This window comes from Balaenoptera musculus, chromosome 8 (genome assembly GCF_009873245.2).
Source record: "Balaenoptera musculus isolate JJ_BM4_2016_0621 chromosome 8, mBalMus1.pri.v3, whole genome shotgun sequence".
NCBI lineage: Eukaryota > Metazoa > Chordata > Mammalia > Artiodactyla > Balaenopteridae > Balaenoptera > Balaenoptera musculus.
In genome coordinates this window covers 92,813,685-92,831,132 of record NC_045792.1, presented here as the reverse complement: position 1 = coordinate 92,831,132, position 17,448 = coordinate 92,813,685, and the positions used below count along the sequence as shown (strand labels likewise).

Below are 17,448 nucleotides of genomic sequence, written 5' to 3'. Positions count from 1 at the left end.
AAAGGAATACAAATTGGAAAAGAAGTAAAACTGTCACTGTTTGCAGATGACATGATACTATACATAGAGAATCCTAAAGATGCTACCAGAAAACTACTAGAGCTAATCAATGAATTTGGTAAAGTAGCAGGATACAAAATTAATGCACAGAAACCTCCTGCATTCCTATACACTAATGATGAAAAAATGTGAAAGAGAAATTAAGGAAACACTCCCATTTACCGTTGCAACAAAAAGAATAAGATACCTAGGAATAAATCTACCTAAGGAGACAAAAGACCTGTATGCAGAAAACTACAAGACTGATGAAAGAAATTAAAGACGATACAAACAGATGAAGAGATATACCATGTTCTTGGATTGGAAGAATCAACACTGTGAAAATGACTATACTACCCAAAGCAATCTACAGATTCAATGCAATACCTATCAAACTACCAATGGCATTTTTCACAGAATTAGAACAGAAAATTTTACACTTTGTATGGAAACACAAAAGACCCGGAATAGCCAAAGCAATCTTGAGAAAGAAAAATGGAGCTGGAGGAATCAGGCTCCCTGACTACAGACTATACTACAAAGCTACAGTAATCAAGACAGTATGGTGCTGGCCCAAAAACAGAACTATAGGTCATGGAACAGGATAGAAAGCCCAGAGATAAACCGCACACATACTGTCACCTTATCTTTGATAAAGGAGGCAAGAATATACAATGGAGAAAAGACAGCCTCTTCAGTAAATTGTGCTGGAAAAACCAGACAGCTACATGTAAAAGAATGAAATTAGAACACTTCCTAACACCATACACAAAAATAAACTCAAAATGGATTAAAGACCTAAATGTAAGGCCAGACACTATAAAACTCTTAGAGGAAAACATAGGCGGAACACTCTGTGACATAAATCCCAGCAAGATCCTTTTTGACCCACCTCCTAGAGTAATGGAAATAAAAATGAAAATAAACAAATGGGACCTAATGGAACTTAAAAAGTTTTTGCACAGCAAAGGAAACCATAAACAAAATGAAAAGGCAACCCTCAGAATGGGAGAAAATATTTGCAAACGAAGCAAATGACAAAGGATTAATCTCCAAAATATATAAGCAGCACATGCAACTCAATATCAAAAAAACAAACAACCCAATCCAAAAATGGGCAGAAGACCTAAATAGACATTTCTCCAAAGAAGACATACAGATTGCCAATAAACACGTGAAAGGATGCTGAACATCACTAATCATTAGAGCAATGCAAGTCAAAACCACAATGAGGTTATCACCTCACACCAGTCAGAATGGCCATCATCAAAAATCTACAAACAATAAATGCTGGAGAAGGTGTGGAGAAAAGGGAACCCTCTTGCACTGTTGGTGGGAATGTAAATTGGTACAGCCACTATGGAGAACAGTATGGAGGTTCATTAGAAAACTAAAAATAGAACTACCATATGACCCAGCAATCCCACTACTGGGCATATACCCTGAGAAATCCATAATTCAAAAAGGGTCATGTACCACAATGTTCACTGCAGCACTATTTACAGTAGCCAGGACATGGAAGCAACCTAAGTGTCTATCGACAGATGAATGGATAAAGAAGATGTGGCTCATATATTCAATGGAATATTACTGAGCCATAAAAAGAAATGAAATTGGGGCTTCCCTGGTGGTGCAGTGGTTGAGAATCTGCCTGCCAATGCAGGGGACACGGGTTCGAGCCCTGGTCTGGGAAGATCCCACATGCCGCGGAGCAACTGGGCCCGTGAGCCACAGCTACTGAGCCTGCACGTCTGGAGCCTGTGCTCCGCAACAAGAGAGGCCACGACAGTGAGAGGCCCACGCACCGCAATGAAGAGTGGCCCCCGCTCGCCGCAACTAGAGAAAGCCCTCACACAGAAACGAAGACCCAACACAGCCAAAAATAAAAATAATAAAATAAATAAATTAAAAAAAAAAAAAAAAAAGAAATGAAATTGAGTTATTTGTAGTGAGGTAGATGGATTTAGAGTCTGTCATACAGAGTGAAGTAAGTCAGAAAGAGAAAAACAAATACCGTATGCTAACACATATATATGGAATCTAAAAAAAAAAAAAAAAAAGGGTTCTAATGAACCTAGGGGCAGGACAGGAATAAAGATGCAAACATAGAGAATGGACTTGAGGACACGGGGTTGGGGGAAGGGTAAGCTGGAACGAAGTGAGAGAGTGGCATGGACATATGTACACTACCAAATGTAAAATAGATAGCTAGTGGGAAGCAGCTGCATTGCACAGGGAGATCAGCTCAGTGCTTTGGGACCACCTAGAGGGGGGGGATAGGGAGTGTGGGAGGGAGATGTAAGAGGGAGGGGATATGGGGATATATCTATACATATAGCTGATTCACTTTGTTATACAGCAGAAACTAACACAACATTGTAAAGCAATTATACTCCAATAAAGATGTTAAAAAATATATATGTATAGCCTACCTCCAAACCAAGGTACAACAATATTTGATATTCTCACGAGATACCACAGTTCCTGTGTATTTCTGAAACCTTGTTAGATAAGAGAATGGGACTAGGATGGGATGGAGTAGGAAAGAGATGAGAAAAAGGAATGAATATGATGAATTTGTAGCTCTATGCCTTTATGAACAGGAACAGATCCTTTCACTATATAGTGGTGATGAAATTTATGGATACATAATGTTGGAATCTACACTGGCACATGGCAGTCTTCCAAATGGTCTGTCTTGAGACCACTATGATATCTAAAAGTTACACTGGGTTTCCGTATATTTCATTTCTAAATATTCCCTTTTTCCCCTTAAAATGCTTGGATTTAAGACAGGGAGCTAGAGTCCCAGAGGGTGTAAGTCTGTTCTTCCTCTACTACTCTTGAAAACCAAACATGGGATATTGCTAGGAGCTGGCTCACAAAAATCATAGGGAGCTTTTGGTCTCTATTACTACTTCTCCTCCTAAACAGCCTCTAAATTTTTATTTCTTACTCTTTCCCAATGTAGTCTGGGTTTTTCCAAATTAAAGAGTTCTAATTTTCCATGGTTTGTCTTCCTATAGAAGCTGTCCTGATCTCTTATTTTAACTGCTTATTGCTAGAAATTTCTGTATCTATGATTAAGGAACATGATGGGTTTTCTATAGGATAGGATAAATGTTATTTTATTTCCAGTATCCTTTTGGATGAAAATTGGACTCTGGTTGTGTTTACTGTCTATATCAGCATCAGTTACATGCTATCTGGTATCATTATATTTATGTATTATTTCTTCCCAACTAGATAGGCTAGGATTTTATGTATGTGTATGACTGTGTGTATATGTGTATCTACCTGTGTGGACATATACAGAGACAGAAAGAAAGAGAAAACATGCACACAGCAATGCACTTAATAGACGTTTTTTGTAGATGATCATTTTGATGACGTTTTTGGTTGAAGCAACATAACTGGACTGATGACTTCAGGAAAGAGCACGGCTACTCTTTCCCAAATTTTAAATTATAGGTCTTACTAAAGTAAGTTAAAAGGGGAGGTAAAGGCTTTGAGTCACAGACCAATTCTAGCTCTCTTGGAAAAGAAGAAAAGAATTAAACACATATGAAAAGAAAATATAGTCAGTACTTTGGGAAACAAAAATGTCATTCATGGAGTAACTGAGTACTCTCTATAAAATCTGACTTCATAAACATAACAGATACTCAAAACCTTATATGATGGTCACACATTTTAGAGATCAATTATATAAGGAATTAAGGGGGGGAAGTGATATTACTCTTAGATATGTAAAAGTTTATAAGAACTAGAAGAGACTAAGAAAAAGACCTGAACATAGTCCACATTTTCAAAGATATCACCACGATGGTAGCGCACAGGTTGGTCCCACTGGCAATGTAAACTATGCTGCTGGTTGACCAGACGGCATATCTGATGATTTCCTGGAATAAGAAAGGAAATTTAAATTGATGAAAAAGATCAGCAATGCCAACATGATTTTCTTAGTCTAAGTCGTGTAGTATCAACCCTGTACTCTTCAGAGCCTAGCAGAGTACTTACAGAGGGGAAACTTATCCAGGGGAAATCTCATTAATGGTTAATTAAATTAAATATTCTAAAGAAGCCTGTTTCTCCACCTATAAAACAAATGGGCTCCACTAAATAATCAGTGAGGTTCCTTCTGGCAATTGCATTCCATGACTGTAAAATCTATTGATTAAATTGTTTTAAGACTTTGCCCATCTCTCTGGAGAAAATATATGTATATGTGTGTGTATGTATGTATATATATATATATATATATATATATATATATATATAAGCGCTCTGGTTGCATTTCAGTACTGATTGAGCAAGTAAATAATCCCAAGGACTGAACATACTCTTTACACTCAAAATAGCAAAGAAAACTTGTCAGGTGGATTGTAAACGTTCACAGCTAAGAGTCAAAGATCAAGAGGCTGTACAGACCAATATATTTACCAAGGGAGAAGGATGTAATATAAGGGATTCTATTCATTTATTCTCTGGTGTCAAGTTGTCATATCCGCTCCCATAGGGTTTAATCAGAAATGAAACATTCTGGATACAATCAAATCACTGATATCCTGTCAACGCAAGTTCCTTTAGACCAGTGGTTCTACTTTGGGGTCACAGACTGTACGAGATTTTAATAAGAGCTACATACCGTCTTACCAGAAAAAAAATTGTGCATATACACAATACTATGTATAATTTTGGGGAGGATTTCAGAACCCCCTGAAAGTATTCCACTGATTATTTTCCTATTTGAGACAAAGTCTAGTCTAAAATCTTACTTGTAAAATAAAACATTTGTTTTTAATGGGGCAAAAAAAAAAGGAGAACATTTAGCCTTATTGCCACTGTTGGCTGAAAAGTGTGGATGTTTTGATTCTAGGGTGTGTCTAGCTTGCGTTAAATTGGTGTAGGGCCATGTTACAGTGTGTTTTCAGACTAGCAACAACAGGCATCAAATAGGATTTTGTTAGAATAACAGAATCTCAGGCCCCAGCCCAGACCTACTGAATCAGAATCTGCATTTTAACAAGATCTCCAAGAGATTGATATGCATACCAAAGTTAGAGAAGCATCAATGTAGGCCATAGAGGGCAAACAAACTGTTAAGACTCTTAGGATACAAAAGATTTGGTTTTTACTTTAAAATTTGGTTTTTAGTTTAAAAATTTGGTTTTTACTTTTTACTAAAAAAAAGTTAGAAGGATCAAACCAGCTCCTCAGGCCTGCTGCTATACCTGTAGTAATGATTTCATTTTAAGACTGAGAGAAGTCATAAGCACAATTTTATACTGCTTTATGGTACATGAAAGTTATGAAAGTAAAGCACACTAGAAGTGAATTTCCTAACCTGTCTTCAATTACTTGGAATCAGTACTTACCTAATTGTGCCTCTTTTGCCATCTGTGTCTCATGGATGATATTTCTTAAGATTTGCTCTTCCTGAATCAGCTTATGTTTTTCTAGGATCTCCTGCTGTCTCAGGTAGTGGTCATGTTGCTTTTGATATTCTTTCAACTCATTCAGTGTTCGCTGGAGGGATCTTAACATTTTTTAATAACAGGAAAAAGTTACAGAGCTTTAAAATTATGGATTTTTAAACCCACTTAAATACATAGATTTTCTGGTTCTCAGCAAAAATTGCTAGATTTTGACTTTTAACATACAATCATTGTATCACAAGTTCAAGAACAATGGGGCTAAATAAATACTATTGCTTTATTAAAATTTTGGGGAAAAAAGATGGATGTGAAATTCTTCCCATAAACACAACAATTAATGACATTAAATGGTGTGTTAGACTCTTCAGGTGCCAGATAAGATACATAGCAATAAATAATACTATAAAGCTTTATACATTTAACAAGTCTATTTCCCTCCACAAAGACTGTGTCAGTTCCACGGACATTCAAAGCCTCTCTAGAATCTTCCTTTTCACCTTTTCCTTTGATTCTACCTAAAGACAAGGTTAAGAGAAGAGGCCACAATGCCTTGCTCTTGCACTCTAGCTTCTTGGTTTACAGATTTGAGGAAAAAACCACAGAAACTGATTATAAAGGAATATTCCCTACCACTTGGTATCAATAAATCAGCTGCTTGATTATATTTAGTCACGAAAATCTTATTGCCTATTACACTGTTAACATATGGAGATTTAATAGCTGCACAGATTGTATAAGAAGAGCATAATATTGGAAGAAACTCAGCCAGGGCAAGTTCTGATCAGGTATAACAAAGCCAGGCATAAACAAGCTGTTATTCTTTCCTTTTTACTACATTAGGCTTTTAAACAGATTGGAAAATAGGCAAAAGTTTAATGAAATCCAAATCTCCACTTAATTCTATAATAATCAAAGTACACTCAAAACATTAAGGCTAATTCTATAAGAGACGAACAATTCACTTCTGAGTTATGTCAAGTTCCTTTACTGGCCCTATTATTTATAGAATTAAATACAGGATTTTTTTAAGTATACTACAAGGACCAAGTACAACAGAATTCCATTACTGTACAACTTACACAAATCTGATTAAAATGTGGGCCAAATAATCTCTCTCAACATCACTTAACCAACATAACAATAGCCCAACCTTAGAAGTCAAAGGAGAGAAAGCTCAAATGTAGCATGCGCAAGTGATTTTACTGACAGTGTATTCTATGGAAATAAAAATGTAATCAATAGAATTACTGAGCATCTGGCAGCACCCCCTCCTCCATCTGACTTCATACAAGTAATAGATTGTCAATATTGTTAAGACTTAGATGACGGCATTTACTGTAAATATGCTCTAGTTCCTGGAATCCTTTATACAACCACTGACTTGTGCTAAACCTCCTGATTGGAGAAAAAGGACAGGACTAGCGTTAGTGAAAAGGTGTTTTTCTTAATTCTAATGAACAAATTAACACTGGTATCACCCTACACAAGTCTAACCTAAGGTTCTACAGTGTTGGTGCTTCAGTAATTTTTTCTCCTAGTTACCTATGTTGAGCTTCCAATTTCTGCTCGAGTTTTTGCTGACACAGGACAGCATGCTTCCTCTTTATAGCTTGCTCGAACCCAGGTTTAGCCTGCAAAGCATGGTCATAACAGAGCACTGAGTGGTTATACTCCCCAAGCATCTGAAGAGACAAAAACAAACACACACACATACACAAACACAGGGGGGAAAAATGTTAGCCTGGTTGTATCCGTCCAAATCCCCTTATGATTTATGAGATCACACCAAATCTCATACAGTGAATATTATTTCGATCAGTAGTCAAATCTCCATAACATGAAGCAATGCTATATAGGATGGTTCAATTGGAAGTACTGCTATTTTAAGAAGAGTACGTAAAAGGAATATAATATTCGTGTCAATTTAATTATTTTCTTTCTTGTGAAGAGGCTAAAACACTTATGATTCATTATTGCTATGAAGTTTTTTTCCCTTAATTTCTTCATTTCTATCCCCTTGTTTGGACCAAAAGAAGGGAAAAGGGTATTTTTTATTGGAAAAAAAGAAAGAAAGAAAGAAAACAGCAACTGGATTGGTTCATGTAAAAAAAAGTTGTATTTACTGCATATATATTTCCTAAAGTGTAATAGCTAGTGAAGAAGTCACTGTCGTCCAGAGCTGCGTGGACCACGACAGCAGCATCAGCAGAGAAGTGTGCTCTGTGCAGAACATTCGCCAAGTTGACCAGGGCAATGTCTTTATTGTGCCTAAAAGAGAAGGGAAGATGTAATTAGATGTCAGGAAAGAAGCATGTGCTCCACAATTGCCTATAACTACCTGACAAGGGCAAATTACATTCAAAGTTATTGAGCTTAGGAAAATAACTTTGAGTTTACTTACAGATGGAGAAAATAATTTAAGAAAATCCTAGTGTTTAATTTTACATAATTGATGGTGCTTACTCAATCTGATAGCTACAAGTTTTGCCACAAAAATAAGGTCTGGCAGAGATTTTATGCTTTTAAAATGTATTTAGGGCTTATATTTGCTTTGAGAATAATTTAATTTATGATAGTTCCTCCAACCAATTTCCTTAGTTTCAAGTCTCAAGTGAATCAGAGGGCATCTACATTATATATTTTTCCTTAACAGAAATCAGAAGTATGTTATGCCATTATCGCTTTGAACTCTTTGACATCTATCATTTTTGTGATGGGACTAATTGCAACAGGGATGGAGGAGAATGTAAGCACAACACAATGCTTCTTCTTCTTGTCTTTTATGTATTTTAACAGTCCTGAGTTACATGGAAAATCAGGAGGTCCAGAAGGGGAGGAATCCTACCTGGATGAGAAGTGAAGTGCTCGCATGGCACATTCCACTACTTGATACGGCTCATTCTTTATTCTCCAGTAAAATGAAGCCATGTTATATAGTACCCACGAGGAAGAGTTCTAGAAATTAAACAAATAAAATGACAACCAAATGTAACTCAAGATAGTTTCTTCAATTCAGAATGTTCAAAATGAGCACCTTTACACTCTGTCTGGTCTGAAACTGATGAAGAAAACCAAGACTTATTACAGTAGCGACAAAGCAGAGGACAAAGTACAAATAAACTATCCCTGTCAAGAGAGCATGCTGATCATTAGCTGATCAGGTGTATTAAGGTGTGATCTAAACAGAGAGACTGTCCAACCCCAGGCTATCTAACAATGGGGAAATAAAGCCGAAAAATCCCACCAAGTGGTCACAACTTGGGCCTTGTTTCAGGACTTTAGAAGTCAGGATCTAACCTACTTAGAAATGCTAGTTGTTCTAACATTAAATTCCTGAAATTAACAAATTGCAAAGTTTCCTATTTATTTAACATCTGAATGAAGGTATGTATGTAAACAAATGAAAGGCTTATGCTTTTGTGAAAGGTAAATTTTTGTCATTTTCTCATGTGTGTTCAGAAACTAAGTCAGACCTTTACATTGCTAAAAAGTAAGTCTTTAGTATGTAGTAATAAGTGCATTATTTAGTCAAATTAAACAGAAGTTCAGATAGGTTTTCTCCTTTTGTGGCTTGGATTTTTTTGTCCCCCAACATATACTAAATTTCAACGACACAGAGGTCATAAGACTAAACTGAATCATGTCAAAAACTCAATGTAAGTAAGTTTAAAGCCAAGAAAGAAATATCAAATTCAGCATGGAAAAAAAGTCATAAAGTTTAAGATAAAATGGGAAAAACATATGACAGCCAACACTTAATATCATTAATGTGTAGCTACCTCATTAAAATTCTAAACAGAGAAACAAAAAACCAAAAGAACAAGGGCCCAAAACATGGACAATTCAAAAATATGAAACAATGACTACTTAGCAGGTGAAAAGATATAAAAGTTAACAACAACAACAAAAGAATTAAAGAGATACAAATTTTCCTTTTAAAAATTGGCAAAGATTAGAAAGAATGCCAGTATTCACTATTGGCTACAGTGTATGCTAACTTCAGATATTAAGTGTAGAAATATTAGGTTAGTACAGCATCGCTGGGGGACAATTTGACAATACGCATTTGAAAAGCCTTAAAAATGTGATTATCCTTTCATCCCCAAATTTCACTATAAAAATTTATCCTATGAGAATAAAGTTTTAACTATAAAGATGTGTAAAAATAAAACTCCAAAAATATATCATAAAACAGCAATTATCTCTGACTTTTTAAATTATAATTTTTAATTTCCCTTTTTTTTGATTTTTATATAGCTTTTCTTTTTTTAGAAGGACCAATTATTTTATTTTAAAAAGTTATCTTTAAGACTAAAACTAGTATGGGACTTCCCTGGTGGTGCAGTGGATAAGACGCTGAGTTCCCAATGCAGGGGGCCTGGGTTCGATCCCTGGTCAGGGAACTAGATCCCACATGCATGCCGCAACTAAGAGTTTGTATGCCACAATTAAGGAGCCCTGGAGCCACAACTAAGGAGCCCTGGGGCCGCAACTAAGGAGCCCACCTGCCGCAACTAAGACGTGGCACACCCAAATAAATAAATATTAAGAAAAAAAGAGTAAAACTAGTATAATTCTTTATTAATCATCCTTAAGTATTCTATCTTCAAGGAAAAAATATGATTCTTGAGTGTTGCAACGAAAGATTTCAGCACTAAGTGTAGCTGGTTACGGAATACTATATTCTTTCACACTTGACTTATGACTTAGGCTTCAGTCTCCTTTTTAGTAGCCTTTTGAGAAAGGTTCCTTTAAATCAACAAATGATTTTTAATCTCTTATTTTTAAATCTTATATTGTGAATTGGGACAAAAAGATTAATTAAAAATTCTACATGATCCTCCTGCCAATGCAGGGGGCACGGGTTCAACCCGTGGTCTGGGAAGATCCCACATGCTGCAGAGCAACTAAGCCCATGCACCACAACTACTGAGCATGCACTCTAGAGCCTGCAAGCCACAACGACTGAAGCCTGCGTGCCTAGAGCCTGTGTTACACAACAAAGAGAAGCCACTGCAATAAGAAGCCCGCGCGCCGCATTGAAGAGTAGCTCCCACTTGCCTCAACTACAGAAAGCCCATGCGCAGCAACAAAGACCCAACACAGCCAAAAATAAATAAATTTATTTTAAAAAATACACAAATAAAAAATAAAAATTCTACATGAACTACTAAAAGCATCATGATAAGTAGAATACTCTACTCATCATAGTATATTCAAAGAGAAAAATAAATCTTTACATAAAAATCTGTAAGATTTCTTGCCGCCGGACCAGGGATCAAACCTGTGTCCCCTGCCTTGGCAGGCGGATTCTTAAGCACTGCACCACCAGGGAAGTCCCTAGATTAATTTAAAGAGAGGGCAGACAGCAGAAGCAAGAAGAACTACAATTCTGTAGCCTGTGGAAGGAAAACCACATTCACAGAAGGACAGACAGACTGAAAAGACAGAGGACTTTGTACCAGATGAAGGAACAAGATAAAACCATAGAAAAACAACTAAATGAAGTGGAGATAGGCAACCTTCCAGAAAAAGAATTCAGAATAATGATAGTGAAGATGATCCAGGACCTCAAAAAAGAATGGAGGCAAAGATCGAGAAGATGCGAGAAATGTTTACTGAAGACCTAGAAGAATTAAAGAACAAACACCTAGAAGAATTAAAGAACAAACACCTAGAAGAATTAAAGAACAAACAAACAGAAATGAACAATACAATAACTGAAATGAAAAATACACTAGAAGGAATCAATAGCAGAATAACTGAGGCAGAAGAACGGATAAATGACTTGGAAGACAGAATGGTGGAATTCACTGCTGTGGAACAGAATAAAGAAAAAAGAATGAAAAGAAAGGAAGACAGCCTAAGAGACCTTGCGGACAACATTAAATGCAACAACATTCACATTATAGGGGTCTCAGAGGGAGAAGAGAGAAAGGACCTGAGAAAATATTTGAAGAGATTATAGTTGAAAACTTCCCTAACATGGGAAAGGAAATAGCCACACCAAGTCCAGGAAGCACAGAGAGCCCCAGGCAAGATAAACCCAAGGAGAAACACGCCAGGACACATAGTAATCAAACTGACAAAATTTAAAGACAAAGAAAAATTATTGAAAGCAACACGGGAAAAATGACAAATAACATACAAAGGAACTCCCGTAAGGTTAACAGCTGATTTCTCAAGAGAAACTCTACAAGCCAGAAGGGAGTGGCATGACTTATTTAAAGTGATGAAAGGGAAGAACCTACAACCAAGATTACTCTCCCCGGCAAGGATCTCATTCAGATTTGATGGAGATATCAAAAGCTCTACAGACAAGTAGAAGCTAAGAGAATTCAGAACCACCAAACCAGCTCTACAACAAACGCTAAAGGAACTTCTCTAAGTGGGAAACACAAGAGAAGAAAAGGACCTACAAAAACAAACCCATAACAATTAAGAAAATGGTAATAGGAACATACATATTGATAATTACCTTAAACGTGAATGGATTAAATGCTCCAATCAAAAGACACAGGCTCGCTGAATGGATACAAAAACAAGACCCATATATATACTGTCTACAAGAGACCCATGTCAGACCTAGGGACACATACAGACTGAAAGTGAGGGGATGGAAAAAGATATTCCATGCAAATGGAAAGCAAAAGAAAGCTGGAGTAGCAATACTCATATCAGGTAAAATAGACTTTAAAAAAAAGAATGTCACAAGGGACAAGGAAGGATACTACACAATGATCAAGGGATCAATCCAAGAAGAAGATATAACAATTATAAATATATATGCACCCAACATGGGAGCACCTCAATATATAAGGCAACTGCTAACAGCTATAAAAGAAGAAATCAACAGTAACACAATAATAGTGGGGGATTTTAACACCTCACTTACACCAATGGACAGATCATCCAGACAAAAAATTAATAAGGAAACAGAAGCTTTAAATGACACAATTGACCAGATAGATTTAATTGATATTTATAGGACATTCCATCCAAAAACAGCAGATTACACTTTCTTCTCAAGTGCACATAGAACATTCTCTAGGATAAATCACATCTTGGGTCACAAATCAAGCCTCAGTAAATTTAAGAAAATTGAAATCATATCAAGCATCTTTTCTGACAACAATGTTATGAAATTAGAAATCAGTTACAGGGAAAAAAACGTAAAAAACACAAACACATGGAGGCTAAACAATACGTTACTAAATAACCAAGAGATCACTGAAGAAGTCAAAGAGGAAATCAAAAAATACCTAAAGACAAATGACAATGAAAACACGATGATCCAAAATCTATGGGATGCAGCAAAAGCAGTTCTAAGAGGGAAGTTTATAGCAATACAAGCCTACCTCAAGAAACAAGAAACATCTCAAATAAACAATCTAACCTTACACCTAAAGGAACTACAGAAAGAAGAACAAACAAAACCAAAAGTTAGTAGAAGGAAAGAAATCATAAAGAGCAGAGCAGAAATAAATGAAATAGAAACTAAGAGCACAATAGCAAAGATCAATAAAACTAAAAGCTGGTTCTTTGAGAAGGTAAACAAAATTGATAAGCCATTAGCCAGACTCATCAAGAAAAAGAGGGAGAGGACTCAAATCAATAAAATTATAAATGAAAAAAGAGAAGTTACAACAGACACCACAGAAATACAAAGCATCCTAAGAGACTACTACAAGCAACTCTATGCCAATAAAATGGACAACCTGGAAGAAATGGACAAATTCTTAGAAAGGTATAACCTTCCAAGACTGAACCAGGAAGAAACAGAAAATATGAACAGACCAGTCACAAGTAATGAAATTGAAACTGTGATTAAAAATCTTCCAACAAACAAAAGTCCAGGACCAGATGGCTTCACAGGTGAATTCTATCAAACATTTAGAAAAGAACTAACACCATCCTTCTCAAACTCTTCCAAAAGATTGCAGAGGAAGGAACACTCCCAAACTCATTCTATGAGGTCACCATCATCCTGATACCAAAACCAGATAAAGATACCACAAAAAAAGAAAATTACACACCAATATCACCGATGAATATAGATGCAAAAATCCACAACAAAATACTAGCAAACAGAATTCAACAACACATTAAAAGGATCATACACCATAATCAAGTGGGATTTATCTCAGGGATGCAAGGATTCTTCAATATATGCAAATCAATCAATGTGATACACCATATTAACAAACTGAAGAATAAAAACCGTATGATCATCTCAATAGATGCAGAAAAAGCTTTTGACAAAATTCAACACCTATTTATGATAAAAACTCTCCAGAAAAGTGGGCACAGAGGGAACCTACCTCAACATAATAAAGGCCATATACAACAAACCCACAGCAAACATCATTCTCAATGGTGAAAAACTGAAAGCATCTCCTCTAAGATCAGGAACGAGACACGGATGTCCACTCTCGCCACTATTATTCAACATGGTTTTGGAAGTCTTAGCCATGGCAATCAGAGAAGAAAAAGAAATAAAAGGAATACAAATTGGGAAAGAAGAAGTAAAACTGTCACTGTTTGCAGATGACGTGATACTATACGTAGAGAATCCTAAAGGTGCCACCAGAAAACTACTAGAGCTAATCAATGAACTTGGTAAAGTTGCAGGATACATAATTAATGCACAGAAATCTCTTGCATTCCTATACACTAACAATGAAAGATCAGAAAGAGGAATTAAGGAAACAATTCCAATCACCACTGCAAGAAAAAGAATAAAATACCCAGGAATAAACCTACCTAAGGAGGTAAAAACCTGTACTCAGAAAACTATAACACACTGATGAAAGAAATTAACGATGACACAAACAGATGGAGAAATATACAATGTTCTTGAATTGGAAGACTCAATATTGTGAAGATGACTATAGCACCCAAAGCAACCTACAGATTCAATGCAATCCCTATCAAATTACCAGTGGTATTTTTTACAGAACTAGAAAAAAAAATCTTAAAATTTGTATGGAGGCAAAAAAGACCCCGAATAGCCAAAGCAGTCTTGAGGGAAAAAAAACCGAGCTGGAGGAATCAGACTCCCTGACTTCAGACTATACTACAAAGCTACAGTAATCAAGATAATATGGTATTGGTACAAAAACAGAAATACAGATCAATGGAACAGGATAGAAAGCCCAGTGATAAACCCACACACCTATGGTCAACTAATCTATGACAAAGGAGGCAAGGATATACAATGGAGAAAAGACAGCCTCTTCAGTAAGTGGTGCTGGGAAAACTGGACAGCTACATGTAAAGGAATGAAATTAGAACACTCTGTAACACCATACACAAAAATAAACTCAAAATGGATTAGAGACCTAAATGTAAGACCGGACACTATAAAACTCTTACAGGAAAACATAGGAAGAACACTCTTTGACATAAATCACAGCAAGATCTTTTTTGATCCACCCCCTAGAGTAATGGAAATAAAAACAAAAATAAACAAATGGGACCTAATGAAACTTAAAAGCTTTTGCAAAGCAAAGGAAACTACAAACAAGACGAAAAGACAAGCCTCAGAATGGGAGAAAATATTTGCAAACGAATCAATGGACAAAGGATTAATCTCCAAAATATATAAACAGCTCATGCAGCTCAATATTAAAAAGACAAATAACCCAATCAAAAAATGGGCAGAAGATCTAAATAGACATTTCTCCAAAGAAGACATACAGATGGCCAAGAAGCACATGAAAAGCTGCTCAACATCACTAATTATTAGAGAAATGCATATCAAAACTACAATGTGGTATCACCTCACACCAGTTAGAATGGGCATCATCAGAAAATCTACAAACAACAAATGCTGGAGAGGGTGTGGAGAAAAGGGAACCCTCTTGCACTGTTGGTGGGAATGTAAATTTATACAGCCACTATGGAGAACAGTATGGAGGTTCCTTAAAAAACTAAAAATAGAATTACCATATGTTGCAGCAATCCCACTACTGGACATATATCCAGAGAAAACCATAATTCAAAAAGACACATGCACCCCAATGTTCCTTGCAGCACTATTTACAATAGCCAGGTCATGGAAGCAACCTAAATGCCCATTGACAGACGAATGGATAAAGAAGATGTGGTACATATATACAATGGAATATTACTCAGCCATAAAAAGGAACGTTATTGGGTCATTCATAGAGACGTGGATGGATCTAGAGACTGTCATACAGAGTGAAGTAAGTCAGAAAGAGAAAAACAAATATCATATATTAACGGATATATGTGGAAACCTATAAAAATGGTACAGATGGACTGGTTTCAGGGCAGAAATTGAGACACAGATGTAGAGAACAAACGTATGGACACCCAGGGGGGAAAGCGGCTGGGGGTGGGGGTGGTGGTGTGATGAACTGGGCGATTGGGATTGACATGTATACACTGATGAGTATAAAATTGATGACTAATAAGGACCTGCTGTATAAAAAAATAAATAAAATTAAATTAAAAAAAAAGAAAGATTGTAAAGGGCTTCAAGAGGTCATACTGTCCATCGCCCTACCTCAGCTGTGCTGTACATACTGTAACAGTATTAGAAATTTAAGATGACCTCCTTTATACCTGACCAACCTGTTTATTTTTTTTTAACACACTGACTCCTATTTTCAATTGATGTTTAATTTGTATTATATTCACTACCTTTCAATTTTTCTCCCTTATTGGTTTAGGAAACTTTTAAAAAATCTTCACAAACACAGCCATTTTATTATGTTAAAAGTTTTAATGTTTTGATTTCCAACTGTCATCAGCAAAGTTTTAATATATTTCACAGACAAAAAACAAAAAAACAAAAAAACAAAAAGATACATGCACCCCGATGTTCACTGCAGCACTATTTACAATAGCCAGGTCATGGAAGCAACCTAAATGCCCATCGACAGACGAATGGATAAAGAAGATGTGGTACATATATACAATGGAATATTACTCAGCCACAAAATGAACAAAATTGGGTCATTTGTAGAGACGTGGATGGATCTAGAGACTGTCATTTAGAGTGAAGTAAGTCAGAAAGAGAAAAACAAATATCGTATATTAACGCATATATGTGGAACATAGAAAAATGGTACAGATGAACCGGTTTGCAGGGCAGAAATAGAGACACAGACGTAGAGAACAAACATATGGACACCAAGGGGGGAAAGTGGCGCTGGGGGTGGTGGTGTGATGAATTGGGAGATTGGGATTGACATGTATACACTAATATGTATAAAACAGATAACTAATAAGAACCTGCTGTATAAAAAATAAATAAAATTAAATTAAAAATTAAAAAAAGATTTCTCATAAAATCTCCTCTCAAATCTAAAAATGTTCAAATGTCACTATTAATTATTCTCTCTCTTTGGAACACATTTTTTCCCTTGGCTCTTAGGATATCACATCCTTCTGGACATCCTTTGGATCTTTTCTGCTGGCCCTTCCCCCTCTGCTTGATAGATAATGTAGGAGGACCCAGGACTTCTTCTCAAACTTCACTCTTCTCCAGATGACCTTATGTAATCCCATGGCTACAAATACTCCCTACTTAACAATTATTCTCTATCTATATACCCAGCTCTGACCTCTACTGGAATTCCAGACTCATATAGGTATTTCAGATTTAACTTGACCAAAATAGAACTCTACCTTATCTTCTCTCACCCCAACCCTGCTCCTCCAAGTTGCTCAAGCCAAAAATTAAGGAATTACCCTTGATTTCTCTTTTTCTCTCATTCCCCATATCTAATTAATCAGCTTCTAAACTTCTAAACATTTCCTGAAATAGTTTAAGTTCCTTCATTTCCACTACTAACCATTCTAGTCCAAACCATCTTCATTTCTCTCTTGAATTACTGCACTAGCCTTCTAATGGTCTACTTCCAATTTTGGCCTCCTTTAGTCATTTCTCCATATAAGTTTGAGAATGTACTTTTAAAAGTACTAATTAAATTATGTTACT

General features: G+C 36.1%; 1 protein-coding gene across 2 annotated transcripts in view; it reads right to left on the bottom strand.

The window, feature by feature from the left end:
- Window positions 1-17,448, bottom strand: part of TTC17 (tetratricopeptide repeat domain 17) — a 147,668-nt gene that overhangs the window by 94,279 nt on the left and 35,941 nt on the right. For both annotated transcript variants that reach the window (XM_036859291.1, XM_036859292.1), the window contains exons 6-10: window positions 8,323-8,432; window positions 7,601-7,745; window positions 7,020-7,159; window positions 5,418-5,578; window positions 3,829-3,941 (exon numbers count right to left, since the gene is read on the bottom strand). In XM_036859291.1, coding sequence (XP_036715186.1) covers window positions 3,829-3,941; window positions 5,418-5,578; window positions 7,020-7,159; window positions 7,601-7,745; window positions 8,323-8,432 — 669 coding nt within the window. The remainder of the gene's footprint in view (window positions 1-3,828; window positions 3,942-5,417; window positions 5,579-7,019; window positions 7,160-7,600; window positions 7,746-8,322; window positions 8,433-17,448) is intronic.